Source organism: Rattus norvegicus, chromosome 1 (genome assembly GCF_036323735.1).
Source record: "Rattus norvegicus strain BN/NHsdMcwi chromosome 1, GRCr8, whole genome shotgun sequence".
Taxonomy (NCBI): Eukaryota; Metazoa; Chordata; class Mammalia; order Rodentia; family Muridae; genus Rattus; species Rattus norvegicus.
Genome location: NC_086019.1, coordinates 21204050 through 21225387, shown reverse-complemented (window position 1 = coordinate 21225387; position 21338 = coordinate 21204050). Strand labels below are relative to the sequence as shown.

The 21338-nt window shown below is 42.9% G+C and overlaps 1 protein-coding gene across 9 annotated transcripts in view; it reads right to left on the bottom strand.

Annotated features, from left to right (window-relative positions):
- The window catches only part of Tmem200a (transmembrane protein 200A), a 99523-nt gene that overhangs the window by 16635 nt on the left and 61550 nt on the right, over window positions 1–21338 (bottom strand). For 7 of the 9 annotated variants that reach the window (XM_063270487.1, XM_063270483.1, XM_063270490.1 and 4 more), the window contains one exon: window positions 1148–4318. In XM_063270487.1, coding sequence (XP_063126557.1) covers window positions 2845–4318 — 1474 coding nt within the window. In that variant the 3' untranslated portion in view covers window positions 1148–2844. Of the gene's footprint in view, window positions 1–1147; window positions 4319–21338 lie in introns of those variants that run through there. The other 2 variants (XR_010055953.1, NM_001109135.1) reach the window with 2 other exon arrangements.

Here is a 21338-nt window from a genome sequence, read left to right as displayed (position 1 = left end):
AAAGCTACTGAGGGCATATCCTGTGTTTCTCATCTACTTTAGGCTAAGGCCATTCAGTTAACATTCTACACAGCATGTTATGGCTGAACTGCATCTCCAATACCTTGCAGCTCAGATAACTATATTTGCAGAGAGACTATTTAAAGAAAGAATTGAAGTTAAATGAGGCCTGTGGGGTAGAGCTCTCAGCCAACTTAGCTGGTGTCCTATAAAAAAGAGTCAACAGGGATACGTATATGCAGAGAAAAGGACATATAAGGACATGGTGGTAAGGTCACCATTCACAAGCCTTGGCTGACAGGTCCCAGGAGAAACCAATCCTGAAGAGTCAATGAAATTCAACATGAAAAATGATCTTGAGTTGAGAAAATATGAAAATAGCCCAATAACACAAGTGGACAGAACTTATTCTAACCTAACCTTGTTCTTGGCCTACTAACTTCTGAAATGTCAAGAAAATAAATTTCTATTGTTTCAACTAGACAGTTAAGCTACAGGCATTAGAAACTACCTAGGCTGGAAGCAGCTAAGCATGGTCCACATTCCTGGGGTTTCTCCTAGGGACAGATTACAGCTCTAAATAATTTTCAGCATTCATAAGAGCTTCACACACATAAACTTCACATTCAAAATATGAAGTGAGTAGTCTTCCAGGTTAGAATGATGCCAAATTAATATGGTAGGCAAGCTTTCTCACACTGATAGTGACATATGAGTCTGATTAATTTAAATGTGAAGACTATTTATCACTTAATAAAGTTGATTAGTTTGGTAATGAAGAAATAGTTGGGTACAAACTGCTGCTTTTAGCTCCCAGTTGTTTTATTTAGATCTTCTGAGAGCCACACTGCTCAATCCTCTACATATTTCTGGACCACTTTGTGGGAGGAGACTTGTAAGTTGTGTGTCATTCCAGGTATGTTGAGAACTGGAGTGCTGTTAAATTTTCTGTGCTGTACGTGGGGGTTGATTGTTTTCCTTGGAAGTCAAAGAAAACCATCTCAAGATAACGAAGTATGGAAATGACCTACTAAGAAGAGTGGCTGGGTGTCTCTTTAAACCCACAAAAGCAATACTAAAAAGCCAGGGCACCATGGTATTAAATGCCATCAGTAGAGTAGGGTATGGCAGAAAGTTGGCAAATCAGTATTTTAAACAGAAATGTATATTTTATTTTAAAAAATGATAGCAAAGGTATGAAGAACACACATTTCTATGAGTAACAGACATTTACTAAATGTTTTTTATAGTAAAATATTGAGCTCAGTCTATTATAACACACGGGCTTAAGCTTCTAGGAGGCAGGGTGCCTCTCCAGAAGGAAGATGTCTGTGTAAACACAGGTTTGGGATTCGGGGATGCTTTCTCTTACCAGTGTGTCTTTTCTGCTCTTTCTAGTGACCGCAATAGGAATGTTCACAATTATTTAGGCTTTGGGAAAAAACCAGCAAAATTTCCTGAGTATTCCATTAGACTTTTGTAAATAAAGATTTTATTTTATGTGTATAAGTTCCTATAATGCACCATCTGCATGCCTGGTGCTCAGAGGCCAGATAGAGTGTTAGAGCCTCTGAAACTGGAGTTACAGTCACATGGTGTGAGCCACCATGTGGGTGCTAGAACAAAATCAGGGTTCACTCCAAGAGCACAAATGCTCTTCACTGTGGGGACACTCTTCTAGGACCCCATTAAATGGTTCTTAAAACCATGCTACCTTCACGGAAATGAGAGAGATGTCTAATGGAAACATTCACTTTAGTATTTAATATCTTCGACAACTTAATTTTTTTGAGAACCACAACCCTCAAAACTTGTCCAAGCAGGAGAGAGTCTTTGGAGTTAGCAGAAGGCTTTCCAGCACGGGGTAAATCACAAGGCAGCTTGTCAGGTGCTAAACTCTCTTTCACCACCAAGCTGGTGGTTTGTGGAAATATGAAGAAGTGCTGAGGTTAGCTGATTATTTTCCAGGTAATAACAATAAAAATTTTTGGAAGAAAATAAGGACATGGGGTGAGTGAATTCTGGACAACTGCAGGTAGCTAGATGTAAGATGTAAATAACACTATCTTTTCTCCTTAGGCGGTGTTCTCTCTGCTCGTGTCAGGACAGAAATCCTACAAACTACGTTGGCCCACTAATTTTTCACACCACGTTGCAGAGAAAATGTTTGGCTCTGAGGCTCTAAAGTTACAACTAGTAGCTTTTGCTATTTATCTCTAAAACATGGACTTCTCCACCAGGTTTTTTTTTTTTCATTAAAATATCACCCTAGCAGAACTGATGTGTAATATACATATATATGTACTGCCCATAAAGAGTTCAGAGTATGAGTCATGACAGATAGAACAGCAATGAGTTCTCCTGTTAAGTAATGTGAGCAATCCTGTATAAAACGATTGAGAAAATCGCATCTTAAGACTGCACTCACCGTCGTTTATAAATATGTCTATTGAGTATTGGACCTGAATTTAACGTTCCTTGCCCACTTTGGTACTCTGCGCTTTCTGTACTGGCCACTGGTCACTCTATGAAGATGATAATCGGTGATAGAATTTGAAAGTAAAGCCAAGTTCTTAATATGAATGCAGGTATTTTGCATCTACGTTAACAAAAGAAACCATGCTCTCAGAGAGTGAGAAAACAAAAAAATCTCACGTGATAATCTACAGTTTTGTAGGGAAAAAGAACCCACACATACAGCCATCTTCATTACAGAATTAACCAGCTATTTCTAACACACCGAAATTTGATTTTGAAAGGCTTCCGACCAATGCTTTAAAAGGGAGGAGCACACTGGCTAAAGTAGCATATACCTCCACGGAACACGGTCTATTTTTTTAAACACTAAAACCTTGTCTCTGAAGTTCCTCGCTTCAAGTTGTTACTCAAAAACTCATCATGTTCAAAACTCAAGTTGTTATGGGATCTTGAGATCATAAGGAGTTTCTCTTTATTCGTAAAGTCTTTTTTGATTGCTGTTTGAGGAACGAGCAGTCGATCCATTGGGTCCTCTTTGTTCTCTAGTCTCATATAGCCTTTGCTGTTACTCCGATCCAATCGGGGCCAACTCGGGTGCTTCCTTTGTTCTGCCTGCACCGTGAGTGTGGAAGGACCTCGGTCTAAGTCTAGGGATTTGGAATGAGAAGAGAGCAAATGTAAGGATGTGTTGGATCCAAACTGTCTTCTCGCAGCCCCAGGAGACAAGAGCTGTCCAGTCCCGGGTACAGAGGACTTGTACTGACTCGATAGGGACTCTCCAACGGAATTGTTCCTTGGGAGTAATGTGCTGGCGGGCTCGCCAGAGCTTGGCAGTGGGACCACAAGGGAATCCATTGAAAGATTCCTGGACCTACTTTTGAGGTTGTCTGCGACCTCGGTGATGCTGTCTATACTGGGCTCATCAATGACACAGTTGTTAAGCTTGATCACAGGGAGCGTAAAAGCACTGATGGATGACGACACGATCGATTTGGTGTCACACTTCTTGGAGCTGCTGGTCTTGTCATCGGTGGTCTTGGCTGGAGGTGGATAAAGGCCAAAGACAGAGACTGCACTGTCAGAAAGCAATGGGGGCATGAGGTGCCTCGGGCTCTTACTTTCAGTCAACATCAGCTCATCCTCCTCCACAGAGCTGTCCACACGAAAGCTGTTCCGCATCCCTGAGAAGGAGGCCAGGGTGGTGGCAGCCAGCCTGGATGCGCAGGGGCTTCCGTTCTGCTTCACCTCGGCATCTCCCAGCAAACCTGCGTACAGGCCGTTCGCTTGCTTCTGCTCCTTGAGTCTCAGCGTGTGGATGTCGATGACTGTGGAATAGATATCCCTCATGTGGATGATTTTGGTTTCTTTGTCGCGGTTCTCATGAAGAATGGCATTGGCACAGATGAAAATAAAGATGCCGATACCCATGGTGAACGGGCCAAGCATCTTCATTTTATCGGAGTGTAGATGCTGCTCGAAGAATCGCACCACCACACCGCCCTGGTTCCGAACCACCTGAGTCTCATTGGTGGACAGAGTGGTCTCTGCGTCGATGAAATGCTCCTTCTGGGGCCAATATCCAAGGACTGCCATGGCGATTCCTACGATGGACACCAGTACTCCCAGAATGAGGAAAAATCCAGATGGAGAATAAAGTCGGATTTTCCCACGGACCACCACGACGTCAGCTCGCGGGCGCCGTCTGACAGGTTTCTGGTCCTGGGTAGCAGGCAGCGGGCTGAGGTTGATGTGTTGCTGGGACCTGGCAGAGTCCTGCCGCTTCAGGGCCGCCAGGCCGGTGATGACCCCACCAGTGGCTATCATAGCTTCCTCTTGGGCTCTGAAAAGAAAGGAAACAGATGGTCCACAGGTGAGCCCAAGGAGACTGAGCAATTCAGTCTGAGGACTGCCTCACACAGGGGTTTGGCTGCTATTGTTCCACGTAAGCAGAAGAATAACTTTAAACTCTTACTGTTTGGGAAGAGGTTATGTTCATTGACTAATGTGAATTTCTGGAGTGTTCTCTCTCTCTCTCTCTCTCTCTCTCTCTCTCTCTCTCTCTCTCTCTCTCTCGTCTCTGTCTCTCAGTATTAATGAAATGCGATTTTTGGTTAAATAATCTTGACACCTAGATATTAAGCTGTCCCTTGGTCACAAGCACCCACCCCACTCACTCCCTAGACATACAATTTTCATCATTGTTAATGTTATTTTAAAGAAATGGGGACTTGGGTAGGGAGAAAGGTGGTCAGTTGGTAGTGTCTCCCTCACAAGTGTGAAGAGCTAAGTTCAATATTCCTTTAGATCTGTGTGTGTGGTGGGCACTGGGAAGGCAGAGACAGGAGGATGGATTTGTTGGGCTCCCAGAACTCCCAGCCTAGTGGAACCTACCAGTTCCAGGCTAGCGATAGACAAAAGCAAGGTGGATGGGATCCTGAAGAACAAGGATGGCATCCTAAGAAACAACACTAGATTTTGACCTCTGGCCACACATACACACATACACATACACATACACAAACACACACACATACACACACACACCACACACATAGACAGACACACACAGAGACACACACACACACACACCACACACATAGACAGACACAGAGACACACACATACACACCACACACATAGACAGACACACACAGAGACACACACACACCATACATAGACACACACACACACACACACACACACACACACACACACACACACACACACACACACACACACAAAACACAGAATACTAAACAGGCCAAAGAAACTCTGCAGACTTACCAAAAGAATGTATTCCAGCGTCCATGGTGAAAGTTACCTTAGGTTCCCGGGTAGGAACAATTCTTGTCACATTAAGTTGCTCTCTAAGTTTTCCTCCTTACTTGTCTGGTTCTCTGGACACCACCGGCTGCTTCCCTTTTTAATTCTTCCTGCTTCTACATGACCTCCCTATTTTCAATTTTGGCTCTTCTTCCTTCAGCTCAAAGTAAATTGTTGGTCCCTAGCGTCCCTTCCTTGGATGCTTGTCTTGACTCTCCCTTGGCATCCATATCTATTCCCACATCTTCCACAGTGGCCTTTTTGGCTGATGAGTCCTCAGGCTGCATTTGATCACACCCTGAGTTTCACACACTGCCTCACAGGGAGCCCACACACAACAGCACACAGCTGGCAAAGTTGGTCCCCATCTCCAGGCACTACTGTTCTCAGGGTCACACCTGGCTTTTTAGTAGAGCCAGTCCCTCAGGCTTGGGCCTATGTAGTGATCCACCTGCCACCACCCCACGCTCCCACTGCCCGAGGTCTACACTCCCTTTCGACAATGTTCTAAATCATAGAAATGTCATGACACATGGGGTCTCAGTTCCACCTATTACAGCCCTATTCTTCCCAGATATGTGCAGCACTTAGGAACTACTGCTGAGTGACCTTCCAACTTCTCTCCAGCATTTGGGGTCCTCTTTCTGTACCAACCAGTATACATGGAGATGTCAGATGATTCTGTGACATACCTCTGAAGGAGCATAATAGCAGATAAAACAGACCTCAATGCCTGCAGATTAATCTGGAATTTCGGATCCTATGGCTTTAATCTCTCTGATCCCTTTAAGGTGCCCAAAATTTCCCATTTCTCATTTATAGCCTATGCCATGCTGTTTCTGAGAGCATTAGAAATGTTTCAGCTAGGTGGGTGGTGGTGCACACTTTTACACTTGATCTTAGCCAAAAGGCCGAGAAGCGATGGTGGTGGTGCACACTTTTGACCTGATTGCTCAGGAGACAGAGGTAGGCAAAACTCTGTGTTCATGGCCAAACTGGTCTATAGAATGAGTTCCAGGACAGATCGGACTAGACACAGAGACCCTGTCTTGAAAAATAACAGCATAATAATGTTTCAGCTGCACTGTCCAGTTCTCCTAACTCTTGTCAGCACCTGCCTTCTCATGCTGACTTCTGGCTAATCATCAAAGTTCTTGTTCCACATAGTTTATAAAGTCCTTCTCTAACTGACTCAGCTCTCACATTCACAGAAGCCTCATTCTTCAGAACATTTGAACAAACTTTCTAGGGCACTGGACACACACACACACACACACACACACACACATACACACACACACACACACACACAGAGAGAGAGAGAGAGAGAGAGAGAGAGAGAGAGAGAGAGAGAGAGAGAGTCATGCCTCATGGTCAAATTTTAATCAACACTTTCCTTATTCACCGTAGTACCTTGCACACTGAAATGATGACTAAAGAGTGAGCCTTTCCCCAGGATTCACTAACTGGTTTATGACTACTACACCAATTTTCATGTTAAACACGTAAGCAAAAAAAAAAAAAAAAAAGTACATGGAAGCCAAAAGTAACACTGTAAGTTGGGAACATTTCTGCCTCATTTTATAATGAACAACACTCAAATGGTCAACTTTAGTTGGTAGAGAAACAACGGATATTTTAAGATTCTCTAGGGTCTTTGAGAAGTTTCTGAAAGGTTGCCAATTCCATCCTGGGGGTGGGGGGAGGGAGAGAGATAGATCTCCTTTTGAATTCCTGCTTATGACTTCTGAATTGATCTTAAAATAACAGGGTTGAGGACTGTGTGGACCATTTTAGTGAGCTGGCAAGGAGACCCTTCTTGCTATGGAATTCTAGACTAGCGTAAAGGTAGCTTAATATTGAGAGACTAATCACGAGAGTCATCAAAGTATATTACTCAGCTTAGAACCTGTCTCAAACCTTGGGTAAAATGAAGCGTAGTTCCAAATGTTCGAAGGAAACAGTTTACCCCGCAGGTGTCTAGCCTAGCTCTTCCCATAGGGTAAGCTAAGGAAAGAGACAGAAATCTTTTGGAATAGGTGGATTTGAGAATGAAACAGAAACAAGGGCCTGCGGTTTTCCTTTGATTTTAAAGCAACCATAGTGAGCCACGTTTCAAACAGATGTCGGGGCCTTTACGACGTGTTAAAGTATTTTTTTTTTTTTTTTTTACTTCCTGAGGTTGGCTGGGAAATGGCACTGGAAGAGAGAAAAGTATTTAAGAAAGAGATATGACCACAGAAAACTGTGGGGGAGGAGGAAGAACTGGGCTTCCATGTGAGCAAGCAAGTTAAGCATGCTAGGCTCGGAGGTAGAGAGAGGAGCCATTGCATAGAAAGCCAAGTTCAGAGAGAAGAGGGAGAGGGAGAGAGAGAGACAGAGACAGAGACAGACAGAGAGGGACAGAGACAGAGAGACAGAGACTTGTTGATTGTGGTAGGGATTTTATGAAAACCAAAGTCAATCCAAAGTCAACCTGCCAAGCCCTAGAACCAGCAAAGCAAGGTTTGGTGACAGTTTTCCCCCTTAACTTGATTCAAAGCAATCCCACACTGTCCGACTCTGTATCACCACTCCGAGATCCAAACTAGAGCCCAAGGGAAAAGCAAAAAAGTAAATTCAGTCACTGCTTCCTGGAGCTTGAAACCTAATGGAAGAGCTAATAGCCCAAGCAGGAACCAGCTGGAGGTCATTCCAGAAGTTTCAATCAGGAAGAGCCTTGCTCCGGGGTGCATACAAGAGACAGCATTTTTTTTTCACATTTATCATAGCGAGAAATCAGGTTAACATCACTTCAGAAGAGGTGGAGAGGAAGCCAGCAGAACAGGAGCATGGCCTTTACTTTCTCCACCTTCCTAGTGCCGTGCTTAAGATTTAGCGACTCAGAGATTTAGCCCATTATCATCTTGGTGGGAAACAGAGCAGCAGGAAGGCAGACATAGTGCAAGGTAAGTAGCCCAGTTCAGATCTGCAAGCAGCAGGAAGAGAAAAGCCACTTGACCTGACTTGGGTTTCTGAAATCCCACTTTATCTCCATCAAGGCCACACCCACTCCAACAAAGCCACACCTCCTAATCTCAAATAGTGCCACTCAGTAATGACTGAGCATTCAAATATTTCAGCCAATGGGAGCTATTCCTATTCAAAGCAGCTGCCAAAGACTACGCCGGTACCATCTTGCTTTTCCCCCACATGGCTTTAACAGACACAGCCCTTTACCTTGAACGTCTCAGCTCTAGAAATGTAAGCAACTCATTCTCTCTATAAATTATCCAGACTCGTTACTGGAATAATACCAAAGAGGCTTAGACAGAAGGGCACGAATTCCAGCTAAGAGTGGTCGATCCATCCTGATGATTTAATGTCCTCCCTAAGGTTCTCCTTCCTTGGGATGAATATTTGATTAATATATGATTTTGACAGTCAAACGAATCTTCAGTTAAGTAGTTCATAGACGGAGAATTCAGATGAGAAAAACTGATTGAGATTCATTGTGAAAACTGGGAATTAAAAGTCTATGTTCTCTCAATTCGTGGAGTTGCTGTCACTAACTCCTTATTAGAAAAGGACAGAGGGCATGAAGAAATCAGAACTAGTCTCCTATGTCACCATAGCTTCCCCATCCTGGCTTTTAGTATGCTTACCATGTAGACATTGCCTGCGCAGTTCCTCTAACAGACTCCTGAACTGTGTCCCTCAGTGCTAAAGGAGTTTGTGTTTTCAAGATCGGAGACTCTTTTTATGAGTGGTAGGGAGTCCTGTCTTGTCATTCCTCGACAAAGCCCTTCTCCATACCTTACCATTTCATTTCTCAGAGAAATCCTGATTGACCTTTTTTACTCATGGCTTGGGAGAGTAAAATTCACCAGCCAAAATGATGCTCTAAAAATGCCATAGGTTAGGGAATTTCACAAGAGGCTTAATAGGCAACTGTAGCGTGGCACATTTTGGTGCTAATGCGGATGGTGAATTCACTCTAGGAAAGATGGCTTATTTCAGTAGATAGGTGACTGTGGAGCCCTCGATGGCCTTGGCAGGATGGATGCACCTGTGGGGCTTGTGGATTTGAGTCTTCTCCAAGCTTCGTGACGGTAACTGAAGATATTTGAATTCAAAGGACCATTGCTCTCTGGCCTTTCTTCCAGACCTTCGGGACTGTCACCAATACGTTCTGGATTTCCCAGGCCTAATACCAGTGAAAATGATCCTGATTGTCACAAGCGTCTCTCTTTCCAATGTTGCTCCACAAACCATGGTAGCCATGCTGCTCAGGGGAGCCTCAGTAAGTGTTCTGTGGTGAGGGGTGGAAAGCAGTCTGTGGTCATAAGTAGTTCAACTCTGAAGGGGGGACATCTCTGCTGACAACCTGCATGCTGGGAAATTAGTGACTTCGGTAGCAATGGCTTTGTTTTAACAGTTGAAGTCACCTTCCTGTCAGGAGACATAGCAAGTGGAGAGTGTGACCGTTATTGTTGAGAACATCCAGATTTGAAGAGCTGGGATGTGTGGTGGGAACATATTTCTACTTTGGGGAAGACAGGCTTCTAATGCCTTCTGTTCCTGAAGAATATGTCTCCCACTGGGTCCCGGCAGGGTGTTTTCTGAGCTCATTATGGATCTGCTACGAGGCCTTCTGGAGATTTCTGTGTTCCAGGGCATCATGGCGTTTAGTCCTTGGAGAGTATTTGTTCCAGGCCATTGTTCCACAGCTCAGGCCTGCATGGTCGTTTGTCAGGCTAGTGGGTTTGTAGAAACATTGCTGACACACAACCTGTATAGATTTTTCCAGCACATTCTCTCTATGCTGCATTGTCTGTGAGCCCAAGGTGTGCCTGGTCACAATGGGTTACATTTTACATCTAGTGACTTGAGAGTCGGTCTGGCAATTCATTAAAGACTGCTCTGTTCGTGGTTCACTGTTTCATTTGACTATAGAGCGTTACCCTATATCGAGTAATAAGACCAGCAGAGGTCTCCAGAATATGAAAACCTGTTGGTGCAGAATTAACATTTTGCAGATTTTCATATTATATCATCGTTAAGTCTAGTGTCCTCCAGCTCCTTTGTCCTCATCCCTGTCTGTTTTCACCCTAGTATTCCAGTGGCAGCATGGCGGTGCCTACAGAACTGTCCAACTGCATCTACCATGTCAACACGCTGGGCTTTCCCACCTTATCATTCCTCACATTATAGATTTAATATAATTCTCTAAATCTGAAGAAACAGAGTTAAAAAGAGAAGCGAGCTCTCATACAAACTCATCTCTTCCTTGCAACAAGTGGGTTCATATTTCTTGAGGCAGATGACCCCAGGCTTCTTGACTCCTTACAGACCACCAATAATCACACTTGAACAATTAACCAAACTATATATTGATTTACTTATAGTGTATGTGTACATGCGTGCATGGCTGCATGCATACATAGGTGCATGCATGCGTGTGTGTGTGTGTGTGTGTGCATGTGTGTGCACATAATATTACAGTGTGTATGTACATATCAGAAGGTGACTTGCAGGAGTAAGTTCTAGCATGTAGGTGCTGAGGATGCTCGTGGCTATCAAGTGATACAGGAAGGACACGAGCCACTCAGTCTCTTCCTCCAACATCCACATGCAAACCCACTAACACACGTGGAAAGAGGCCTTCCATTCTGTTCTCTTATGTTTTCTACTTAGTTTGACTGAACTGCTAGGTACCCCTAGGAACTTTCTCTTTTGATCTGATAATGATATAAATTTAAAAATAAAAATAAAAAACCTCAAAGTTTTAAATGTCTCTACTGGGAAGAAAGTCCTAAAACTGTTGTAGCTTGAACAGAAAATATTTCCATCTGTCACATTTGTGAATACCACATGGGGTTTTATGTAATGCTTTGTTTGGTCCTGAAGGCATAGATTAATTTTTACTTCCCTTGGGCAGATAATCTTGCAATCTGACAGTTTTTAAGCCCTAAACAAGGATAAAAATCCAAATATATGAATAGAACAGTGTCAATTATATCGAAATAATAGGCATACTTCAAGTGAGAAGATGAGAAAGCCTTATGGTAAGGGCTGCAGGGAAGGATGAATCAGATTCTGTGCACATAGAAAGCTCTTGCTGATGTGTCAATCCTCCGTTAACTGCCGCCACACCCTAAAAGCCTTCCCTGATTTCTTCAGAGGCTGGGGAAGAGCACTCTACAATGTTGCCATCTTAGAACACTTCAGTTTAAACATTTAATTTGACTCCTTTCCCAGACTTCTATCTCTCCATGGGGGGCTGCACTGTACTAACTTTGTGCTCCTGTTGTTACCCGTATTTCATTCATGTGAGTCACTGGATCAGTTCCCTCCTCTCTCCGAGGCCCTCTGCTAGCATGGGAAACCACAAGAAAGAAAGGCAAGAAATAAAACGCTGCACCACCAGGCTCATTAAAAAGAATATTTGGTTTGATAAACGTCTAAAGTCTCTCAATTCTGGAAGTCTGGTCGGTCGTGACTGAGTCTAATGTGTGTTCATGCTTGCAGAAGCACATGTGAGGTATAAATTCATGTGAGGTCTGCTCGGGATGGTAGATCAATCAGGAAAGAACCACAATAGGAAGAAACAGATGTCCAGCGGCATGAGAATTCTGAACACTGGTGTGGATTAGCGCTCTGAAAGCATATTCCAGAACGTGCTCGGCCTGTAAAAAAGGCCGGGAAAGGGAGTGAAGAATAACAACAAGGCTTTTAAAATGTTAGACAAGAGCAGAAGATATGCACAAAGATTAGGTGGCTTCTTTGCGGTTGCCCATGGAACATAACACAGAAATCTCAACGGAGGCAGAATGAGCTTCTGCCTGGGAACAGAAGAATGAACCAGGCTCAGGGGAAAGCAAGACCAAGATAAGAGATCAGAAAATACAAGGGCTTGAATAAGAGCAGGAGTCCATCTGTCTCCCTGGTAAGAAAAGGAGCAAATTAGATTGTGTTTCAGTGGTATGGTCTGATATCTGTAGTGAATGCCAGTCTCTTGTAAGGTGGTGAAGCCGTGGAGATGGCCCATTATTGTCCGAGCTGCATAGTGAGATGGGAGTACATTTTGTAAGGCTCACCTTGATTATATTGATGCCTGTTGCTAAAAACATTGTGACTAGTTTATGAGCACTAGGAAGGGAGAAATGAATGACCCATAGGTAACCATAACCTGGTCTATGCTACTTTGTAAATTCTGGTTATCACCAGAATAATCCATGCATACAATATTTCCAGGCAACCTCTCTCTTTTGAATGCATTTACAACCTCAGTGCCAGGGCATGCATTTCTGTGGAGCGTGTCAGGAATAGCTAGACCAGGAGCTCCCCAGTAGAATAGCACAAGGCTTTGCTCTATACAGCCTTCTGCTTCCCTGTGTTCCAGCCTTTGGTAGTTCCATTTACAATATTTGCAAGTGTATATAAACTAGAAAGAACAACTAAGTTTTGGAAGCTACACTCTAAGGCCAAAGAATTGACAGGAAATAGTCTCTATTTGGATCTTTGATGATGTTTTTGTTGTTGCTGTTGTTTGTTTTGTTGTTGTTTTTGTCTTGTCACTTTGACAAAATACCCAAGAAAAGGTAGGATCAAGAAGGTTTATTTTGACTCAGAGTCAAGGGCAAAGTCCGTCCTGGTGGCAGGAGAGGAGACAGCTGTTCCCAACACAGCCGTTGCCCAGAAGCAGAGGCCAGTGAATGCTGCTCTCAGCTGGCTCTCTCCTCTTTATTCAGTTCTTGGATCCAGCCCATGAAACAGCACTACACACCATTTGGATAGGTCCTTCTACCTCAGCTAACTGTCTCAGAAACATGGCCAGAGTTTAGCCTCCTAGGTGATTCTGGAATAGATCTTGATACTCTGACAATACTAATCATCATGGAGGAAATGAGTCCCAGAGTGGCTCTGACAATCAAGGATTAGAATAAAAAGGGAAAGAGGGAGTGGTCTGTTGAGGCTATGTCTAGATTCTGAAGGGAATCTAGATGAGCGCAAGGGACTGATGCATATCCACAGCCACACCACCAGTCTTATGCAATCTCTAGAGCTTCTCTCAGGCTGTAATTTGAGAAGCATAGTGATTTGCTCCGCAGTCATAGTTATGAGAAAACAACATCCTTTAAAACCTGAAATCCAAAATCAGGGTAAGGAAAAAAATAGGGGAAAATATTTTCACACGAAAGTAAATCTGGAAGGCTGGTCCCCAGTGCATGAAAGTATAAGCTTTGCATGACCCTAGTCAAATTATCTAAACTCTTGGTAATTTTTCAAAAAGTTGTTTAAAATTGGACATAGCAAGCACACATTAGATCCTAGCACTTGGTTGGCAGAGGCTGATAGATCTCTAAGTTCAACACCAGCTGGGTCTACAGAGCAAGTGTCAAATGAATGCAGTGGGACAGATGGACTGGCTGAAAGGTGGACATGATACTGAGGGGTGAGCTGGGGAAGCTTCATGGCCTTTGGAGAATGACAGAGAGCCCACGAGTCTAATGACAGAAAGCCGAGGAGGCCAACTGGCCTCCTTCAAGGGTGGCTTCCTCTTACATGCTTACAACAAATACTCTTAGGCTCAGACACACTCCCTAGTATCATCTTCTTCATGGAAGAAACCAACCCACTGGAAACTGAACCCCTGGCCTCCTGCACTGCAGGTCAGTGCTCTACCACTGAGCCACACCCAGTTCTTCTTTATTTCTAAGACAGGGTATAAGTTGCCTAGTACAGCCTTGAACTGTTACAGCAGGCCTCAATCTCATGATCCTCCTGTCTCAGCCTCCCTAGTATCTGGGATTATAGACCTGTATCTATAGTAAGGGTCAAGCATGCCAGAAATGTCTCTAAGGCATCCTGTGTTTCTTTACTACCACAAATGCAGGCATCGTTCACGTGGGTAGAATTGTTTCTGTGCACCTCTACTTAAACCTTGTTTGCTTAGTGATTTTTAGCCCTTTTAATGTTTCCTCTGGTCTTAGATCTTGGCCTCAACCCTGGACGGTACTTGTTCTTAAATTAGCAGACATACCTAATTCTGCAAGGGGAGACAAGGTTGATTAATCTTACTGATATTGTTCAGGTTTCAGCGTTCCCTTTCTTCCTTATGTAACTGTAATTCTCAAATGGAAAGAAATAAAAGCCATCCATGTCCCTTGCGAATATGTTGATGACACAGTTGTACACTGGAAAATGTGTTCACCTAATTGGCAGTCCCACCTGAAACATAAGCACCATTAACACAGTGGTGCTGCCTTCCAAATCACGTCAACATATTACCTACACATTCTATATAGTTCTCAGCACAGGATCTTACCCTTCCTATCTGTTTTCATATCTCAAGCACTAGGATATGAGTCTTTTTCTCATTAGTCCACATCTCTCCTTTTAATATATAATAGGCTACCACTCAGGAATAGCATGACTGATTTGACCACTCTTCTGCTGCTCGGTCCTTTCTTTATCCTAGATTGTCATTACTACAGAACCACTGCGGATGTCCTCACATGTGCTTTTGTATATACATGTTTAAGTCTTTCTTATGTGTATTTATTTTATGTGATTATGTGTCAGCGTGGGGTGCACACATGCCACAGGGCACATTAGAAGGTGACATCAGTGGACAATTTGCAATAGTCAGTTCTTGCCTTGCACCTTGTGCGTTCCAGCAATGGACCTTAAAATACTTTCAGATAGTTATTGTTGCCATGGATTACCAAAGGTCCACAACTTTCTCTGCTTCCTAGGCTTTCTTCTCGACCTGGCTCTTGGCTGGCTGCTCTTCTCTCAAAGGCCTTCCTACCTCCTTCCACTCCCTCTTTTTATTTCTCCAGGGGCAACTCTAAGTCCATCAATTGTGTCCTTCCTTCCTTCCCTCTCTCCCTCCTTCTCTCCCTCCCTCCCTTTTACTCTGTGCTGTGTCTATGTGTGTACTTGCTAATGGTCACGCCCATCCCCCCCCCCCCCCCCCGTCCCTCTCCACCTTACTCTTTTGACAGGGTTTCTTACTGAACCTGGATCTTGCTGGAGAGTTAAACTCCTGTAATCCTCCTGTCTCTGTATTTAGGCACTAGGATTTCAAGTGTCCCTGCCAAGCCAGACTTTTTATTTGCTTGTTTCGTTTCCCAAATGTGAGCACTCAGGATCTAAACTCAGGTACTCAGTGCTCTTGCCACAAATCCTTTGCCCACAGTGTCATCTCCCCAACCCTAGAAACTCTTCCCCAAACAAGTACCAACTGACACCTCTTTAGAAAATGAGGCAGTGAGTTTGGCATCATTGTACGGGTGAGCCAGGACACTTCTGGTCAACCCCCCTCCCTTCCCACCCCGTTTCCCTTTCTGGGGGATGCATTAAGTGGGATGCTTGGAAATTGCAGCCATAGGTTTGAAACTGGGAAAGGGAGGCAAAAACATCGAGCATTTCTAGAACAGCTAAGAAAACAACTAAAAAATTTTAAAACATTAAGGAAGTTGAGTGAAGTGACTTAGTTCAAAATTAACATATAAAGTCAGTAGACTTCTGCATATAAACGCCTTGACCATAGACTGACAGTAAAGAGAACACTCTACTACAGAAGACAGGACCTGAAAGGCAAGAGAAAAGAAAGGTTTCTGTTTCAAAACTATGATATAAAATGTTTTCTTTTAGATGAAATGTTACAGCAACATACTAAAGTCTCATCTCCCTACATTTATGTATAGATTTGGTATGGGTCAATAAAAATTAGTAATCCAATCAATAAAGCCCATTTGACACATAAAGAGTAAGAACAGGTAAACACTTTTGGCAAAGAAAAATAAGCATAGACTTTTTTTTTAAAAAATCAGATATATGTTATGATACTGGAAATTGTGTCAATTGTGTCAGACAAAAAGAAATTTAATAGAGCAGAATACTGAATCTTAATCCTGACCCATGCACGTGGGGTTTGCTATATAGGACAAGTACATAAAATTACCATGTAATTCCAAACCAACAGAAGTATAGTTGATTTCTTAAAAACAAAAGTTATACTCTATTTTGAGTCTTTAAAAATTTTAGATGTATTTTAGTTGTTATATGTATGGATGTTTTGCTTACATGTATTCATGTGTACCTTGTATGTGCATACCTGGTGCCCTTAGAGATCAGGAGAAGAAATTAGATATCCTTGGACTGGGGTTGCAGATGATTTGTGCCACTATGTAGGTTCTTAGAATTGAACCAGAGTCCTCTTCAAGAGAAGCCAGTGCTCTAACCACTAATCTGCTGTGGTTTGCCCTGGAGTTATCTGTATTTTGATGCTAATTCCACTGCCCCAAGGACAGCTGCCTGGTCACTTACTCAGGACTCAGGTGACTTCACCAGAACCTTCTCCGCATTGAATTTGTAAAATACAGGTGAGGGGCAGGTACAGGATAGAAGGAGGCCTGTCACTGGAGGAGAAGGAAGGTGGGAGGGAGAGAAGTTTGAGGGAAGAGGAGGAGACTGGAACAGAAGAGGGAGAAGAGACAGGAGGGAGAGGGAGAGAAGCCATGACAGGTGATGTTAAGATTCTGCTCTGTGTATTTACAGGTTGTTATTAATGTTCTTAAGGGATGGATGGTACCGGGCTTTGTATGTTTAGGTGGGCAATTATATCTTACAATTGGATCTGAGGTTATTGTGTTGTGTATTCTTTTATGTGACGGTTTGAGTGTAGAAAAATGTGCAGTTGCAGGAGACACTGGGCCGCCGTCGAGTTGGGATGGGTTTCCTCCAAGATATCTAGTAGATATCTTGGGGCACTGCGGTGTGGACCTAGTGAGGTAAAAGACAACCTTACTTTTTTTATTTTTTATTTTTACAACAACACTAATCCATTTTCCTAACCCATCTATTTTGAATCTTAGACAAAAAAAAGAGAGAAAGAAAGAAAGAAAGAAGGAAAGAAAGAAAGGGAAAACATCAGGCCATAACATCATCAAAGGCAACCCTGGAGAAGTGTGCATCTGTAATCTTAGAGTGAAGTTCTTCCCGATGTCTGCACACAGCCTCCAATAAACAAAAGTAGACTGAAATCTTTTACAGATAACTAAAACTTCCTGTATGGTAGAGGCTATCATTTTAAAATGTACAGATAACATTTATTAGACAGGTCACCAGTAGAGAGCCAGATTCCTCAATGCACACAGAGTTGCATAAATCCATTTAAAAGTCCATGAGGACACCTTTCCTCTTTCCCCTGAAGGAGTTAGAGCAATCAGGAACACCAGGAAAGCAAAGAACAGGAAGACAGTGTCTTCACTACACTGCTAGGCTTTTAATTACCATGACAACGCCTTGGTTCACTGGGGCCTTTGTAACTGCAGTGTTATAGAGGAGGTGACTGACACACAGCAGAAGTTCTCCTCATGGTTACAGAATGTGGGAAGTCCAATATGGAAGCACAGGCAGACTGAGTAGCTAACAAGGACCTACCACTGTCTAGTTCATAAACTATCCCATTAGACGTTCACACGGCAGAATGTGTGCGTCCTCAGGGTCTCTTTTATATGATGCTGTGGTTTGAGTATGTCCCCTCACAGCTCTGACATTGGGAACTTGCTCCCCAAGGGCCAATGTTAATGGTGAGCATCTGAGGAGTTGATTGGGTTAGATGTGGTCTTATGGGTTGATTCCATGAAGAACAACAGTCTTAGTCACTGTTCTATTGCTATGAAGCGACACTGTGACCATAGCAACTCTTACCAAAGAAAGAATTTAACTAGGGCTTGCAGATGGTCTTAGGTGACCCCTATTCAACAGTCCTCCCCACAATGGGGTCCTAATCCACAGGTTGAGAAATGCTGGTCTAGAGGCTTTGGGAAAAGGAAGGAAAACCTGCCCCCTTTGATTAACTCGGAGGTGCTCCATGACTTACTCAATGTCACAGAGACATGTAATGGAAGAGTGAGGTTCCAAATCCAGATCCATTTTCTTAAAAGGTGTGCTGCAATTTCTTTTTCATTGTATAGTACATTAGCAGGGACAGGGTTGGGAAACGACACAAAGTTGAAAGCAAACATTGAAAAACCACAAATGAGTGGGCCAACACAAAAGAGGGGCTTACGGCTATGAGTGTAGAATTCAGTAAGGAGAAGTCGGGTATTTAAGGAGAGAAGTAAGCATCACTTAAAGAAAGCAGCTCTAAATGTCTCTGCATTGCTCCGCTCAGTGCCATGCCCTCAGAGTTGCAACAGCTGCTGAAGAGGACAGGATAAGTTCAGCTTCTGACCCTTATTTCATGTCTATAAAATTATCAGATCGGCGTGTGATAGATTATAAAACATCTTCCAAAAGCAAATGCACAGATGATCAGTGTGAGGCTGGAGGATGATACCATAGAGAACCATGTGGTGGTGACTCCATGGACCTCTTATGCATCTTGGCATGTTGAGGCACAGGGGGCACAGTTTCTAAGAGCTGATCTCCTTACGGCTTTACTTTGGACATCTGTCTCTAAAGCTGAGGATATTGAAGCTCCTATTGCCTAAAGCCCAGTTATGTTCACACCCAAACAACATAGAGATTGTAATTTAAGAAAAAAATATCTTATTTATTTAGTGTCCCCATACCAGGGCAAATACATAGAGGAGAACTTGCAAGAAATCCTTTTGCTTTTTCTACCATGTGGCCCTGGAGATTGAAGTCCCAGAGCCAGGCCTGGCAACAAGTGCCTTACCAAGACTTTATTATCAATATTTTTATTATTCGCTCTCATATGACAAGTCCAGCATAAGAATACACAGTGTCACTTGTTAGAACTGCTTACAGAAAAGTTTTCTTTTTTTCTAATTTAGTAATACACTCCCTTTGATTATTTCAATACAATAATTTGTCAACTAAGGCACATCCAGATAAAGGAATATTACATAAGCAATTTTTTTAAAAGTAGGAAGTTAGAAGACAGGAAGAAGTGTCCAAGAAATACATTGATTGCATAGTGAAGACTGTGGTGAGCTTTCTTGTTTATTTGAAGTTTTCAGACACACAAACATGCACACATACATCTGAAAGAACACAAACTAGAATGTGCCCAGGTGTTTAAGTCCTAACATTGATTCAGCCACACAAATGTCCCTATGTAACTACTGACAACCAGGGGTATTGTTATGGAAAAAATATCCAGATAAGTCCATTGGAAATGTGTTCTTTTTAAAAGCTAATGAAATATGATTTTAATCTTGATGATCTCTTTTTTAAAGTCCCAAATAGATCACTTGGAACATAACCTTTCTAGTTTATGTGTAGCTTTCCCCTCAGAGTCAAATTACTCTGTTGTTAGATAAAAATCAATTTAAGAGCTACAGCCTAAATGTAAAATGAGTTTTCAGCTTGAACCAAGCAGCCAAATGACATAGTTCCTTGTATAAATTAGATACTTTACGACTTAAGCAACTCTTCTTCAGCAATTTCCAAAAAAGCAAACTGACTACTTAGAAACCAGGAGTGTAAAAAACACAGTCATGTGCATGTTTCCAAATAGCTGGCTGAATGAATGCAGATGCCTTTGCTTCAAAGGAGACAATTCTTCACTATTTTGTCCAAGCACAGACCTTAAAGATGTGACCCCCTTGGCTTCCTTTCTGTCTCTCCTTCTAGAGTAAGGTGATTCTACTCTCAGGAATTCTCTTTCCTCAAGAACCAGCACAACATTCACTCAGATGCAAAACAATGGCCTTACCACACCACATGGAGAAACTCAGGTCATTCTAACCATCCAAAATACTGAAAACTGAAAATGCACTGAGATTTCACATCACAGCTGCCAGAGATTAAAAAGACAAGCATTGGCAAGGATGTGAAGGGAAGGGAAGCTTTGTACTCTGTTGGCAAAAATATAAATTGCTATAGCCACCGATGATGTCATATAGAAAGTCTGGAATGAGAAGGAGAAGGAGAAATAGGAGGAAGAGGAAGAGGAGGAGGAGGAGGAGGGAGACGAGGAGAAGGGAGGAGGAAGAGGAGGAAGAGGGAGAGGAGGAGGAAGAGGAGGCGGATGAGGAGGAGGAGAAAGAGGAAGAGAAGGAAGAGCAGGAAGAGGAAGAGGATGAGGAGGAGGAAGAGAAGGAGGAGTAGGAAGAGGAGGAGGAGGAAGAAGAGGAGGAGGAGGAGAAAAAAGCAGCAGCAGCAACAGCAACAGCAACAGCAGCACATGATCCAGCTGTAACTCTTGAAAATGCATGCAAAGAAAATGAAGTTGGCAGGTCATCACACCCACGTTCCTTGCACCATCATCCACAATAATCAAGGTATGGAATCCATTTAAATACCTCCTAAAGTACCAGTGAAGAATGAAGAAAATTCAACACACACACACACACACACACACACACACACACACACACACACACACCCCAGTCCAGAAGGCAAGACCTTCATTCATGAACAAATGGGTGAGCCTGAGGAACTTTATGTTGGGTGAAAGGACATAGAAAGAAGAAACTGCATAATCTCACATATATCTAGGCTAAAAGAATTGAATTTATTGCAGAAAGTAGAATGGTGGTGGAGAAATGGGAGATGAGAGTCAAAGAGGATAGTTTTCAATATGGGGATGGCACAACCTACCGGCATACCCGAAATATAGTATACGTGTACCTGATACATGCAGAATGTCTAAAGTCATGCATATAGTATATACATGTTATATATTATATAGGATTCTGCAGCTCCTGGCTTCATGATGAGCAGTAGGAGAAGATTACCATGCTGTGGGAGACAAGTGTCATCGCAACACAACAAACCATGCACTTCCTTTATCTACAAGAAGATCGTATACACTCTGAAATGATAAGGGTATAGCATAATGAACTGGCAACATACTCAGTCATTGCTATCAAGCTTTGTTCACAGTGCACACGTGCATGCCCTTTTGTACTACTGCAGTGTTTTCGCCTTCTTTACACCGACATTGCCACAAACGTACAAGTGTTCTGTTGCACCATGACTTGACGTGGCACTAAAATGCCACCACTAACAGGAGATTTCACTCCTCTGTAACAGTAGGAAAGCACTGTCACATGTGCAGTCCTATTGTGG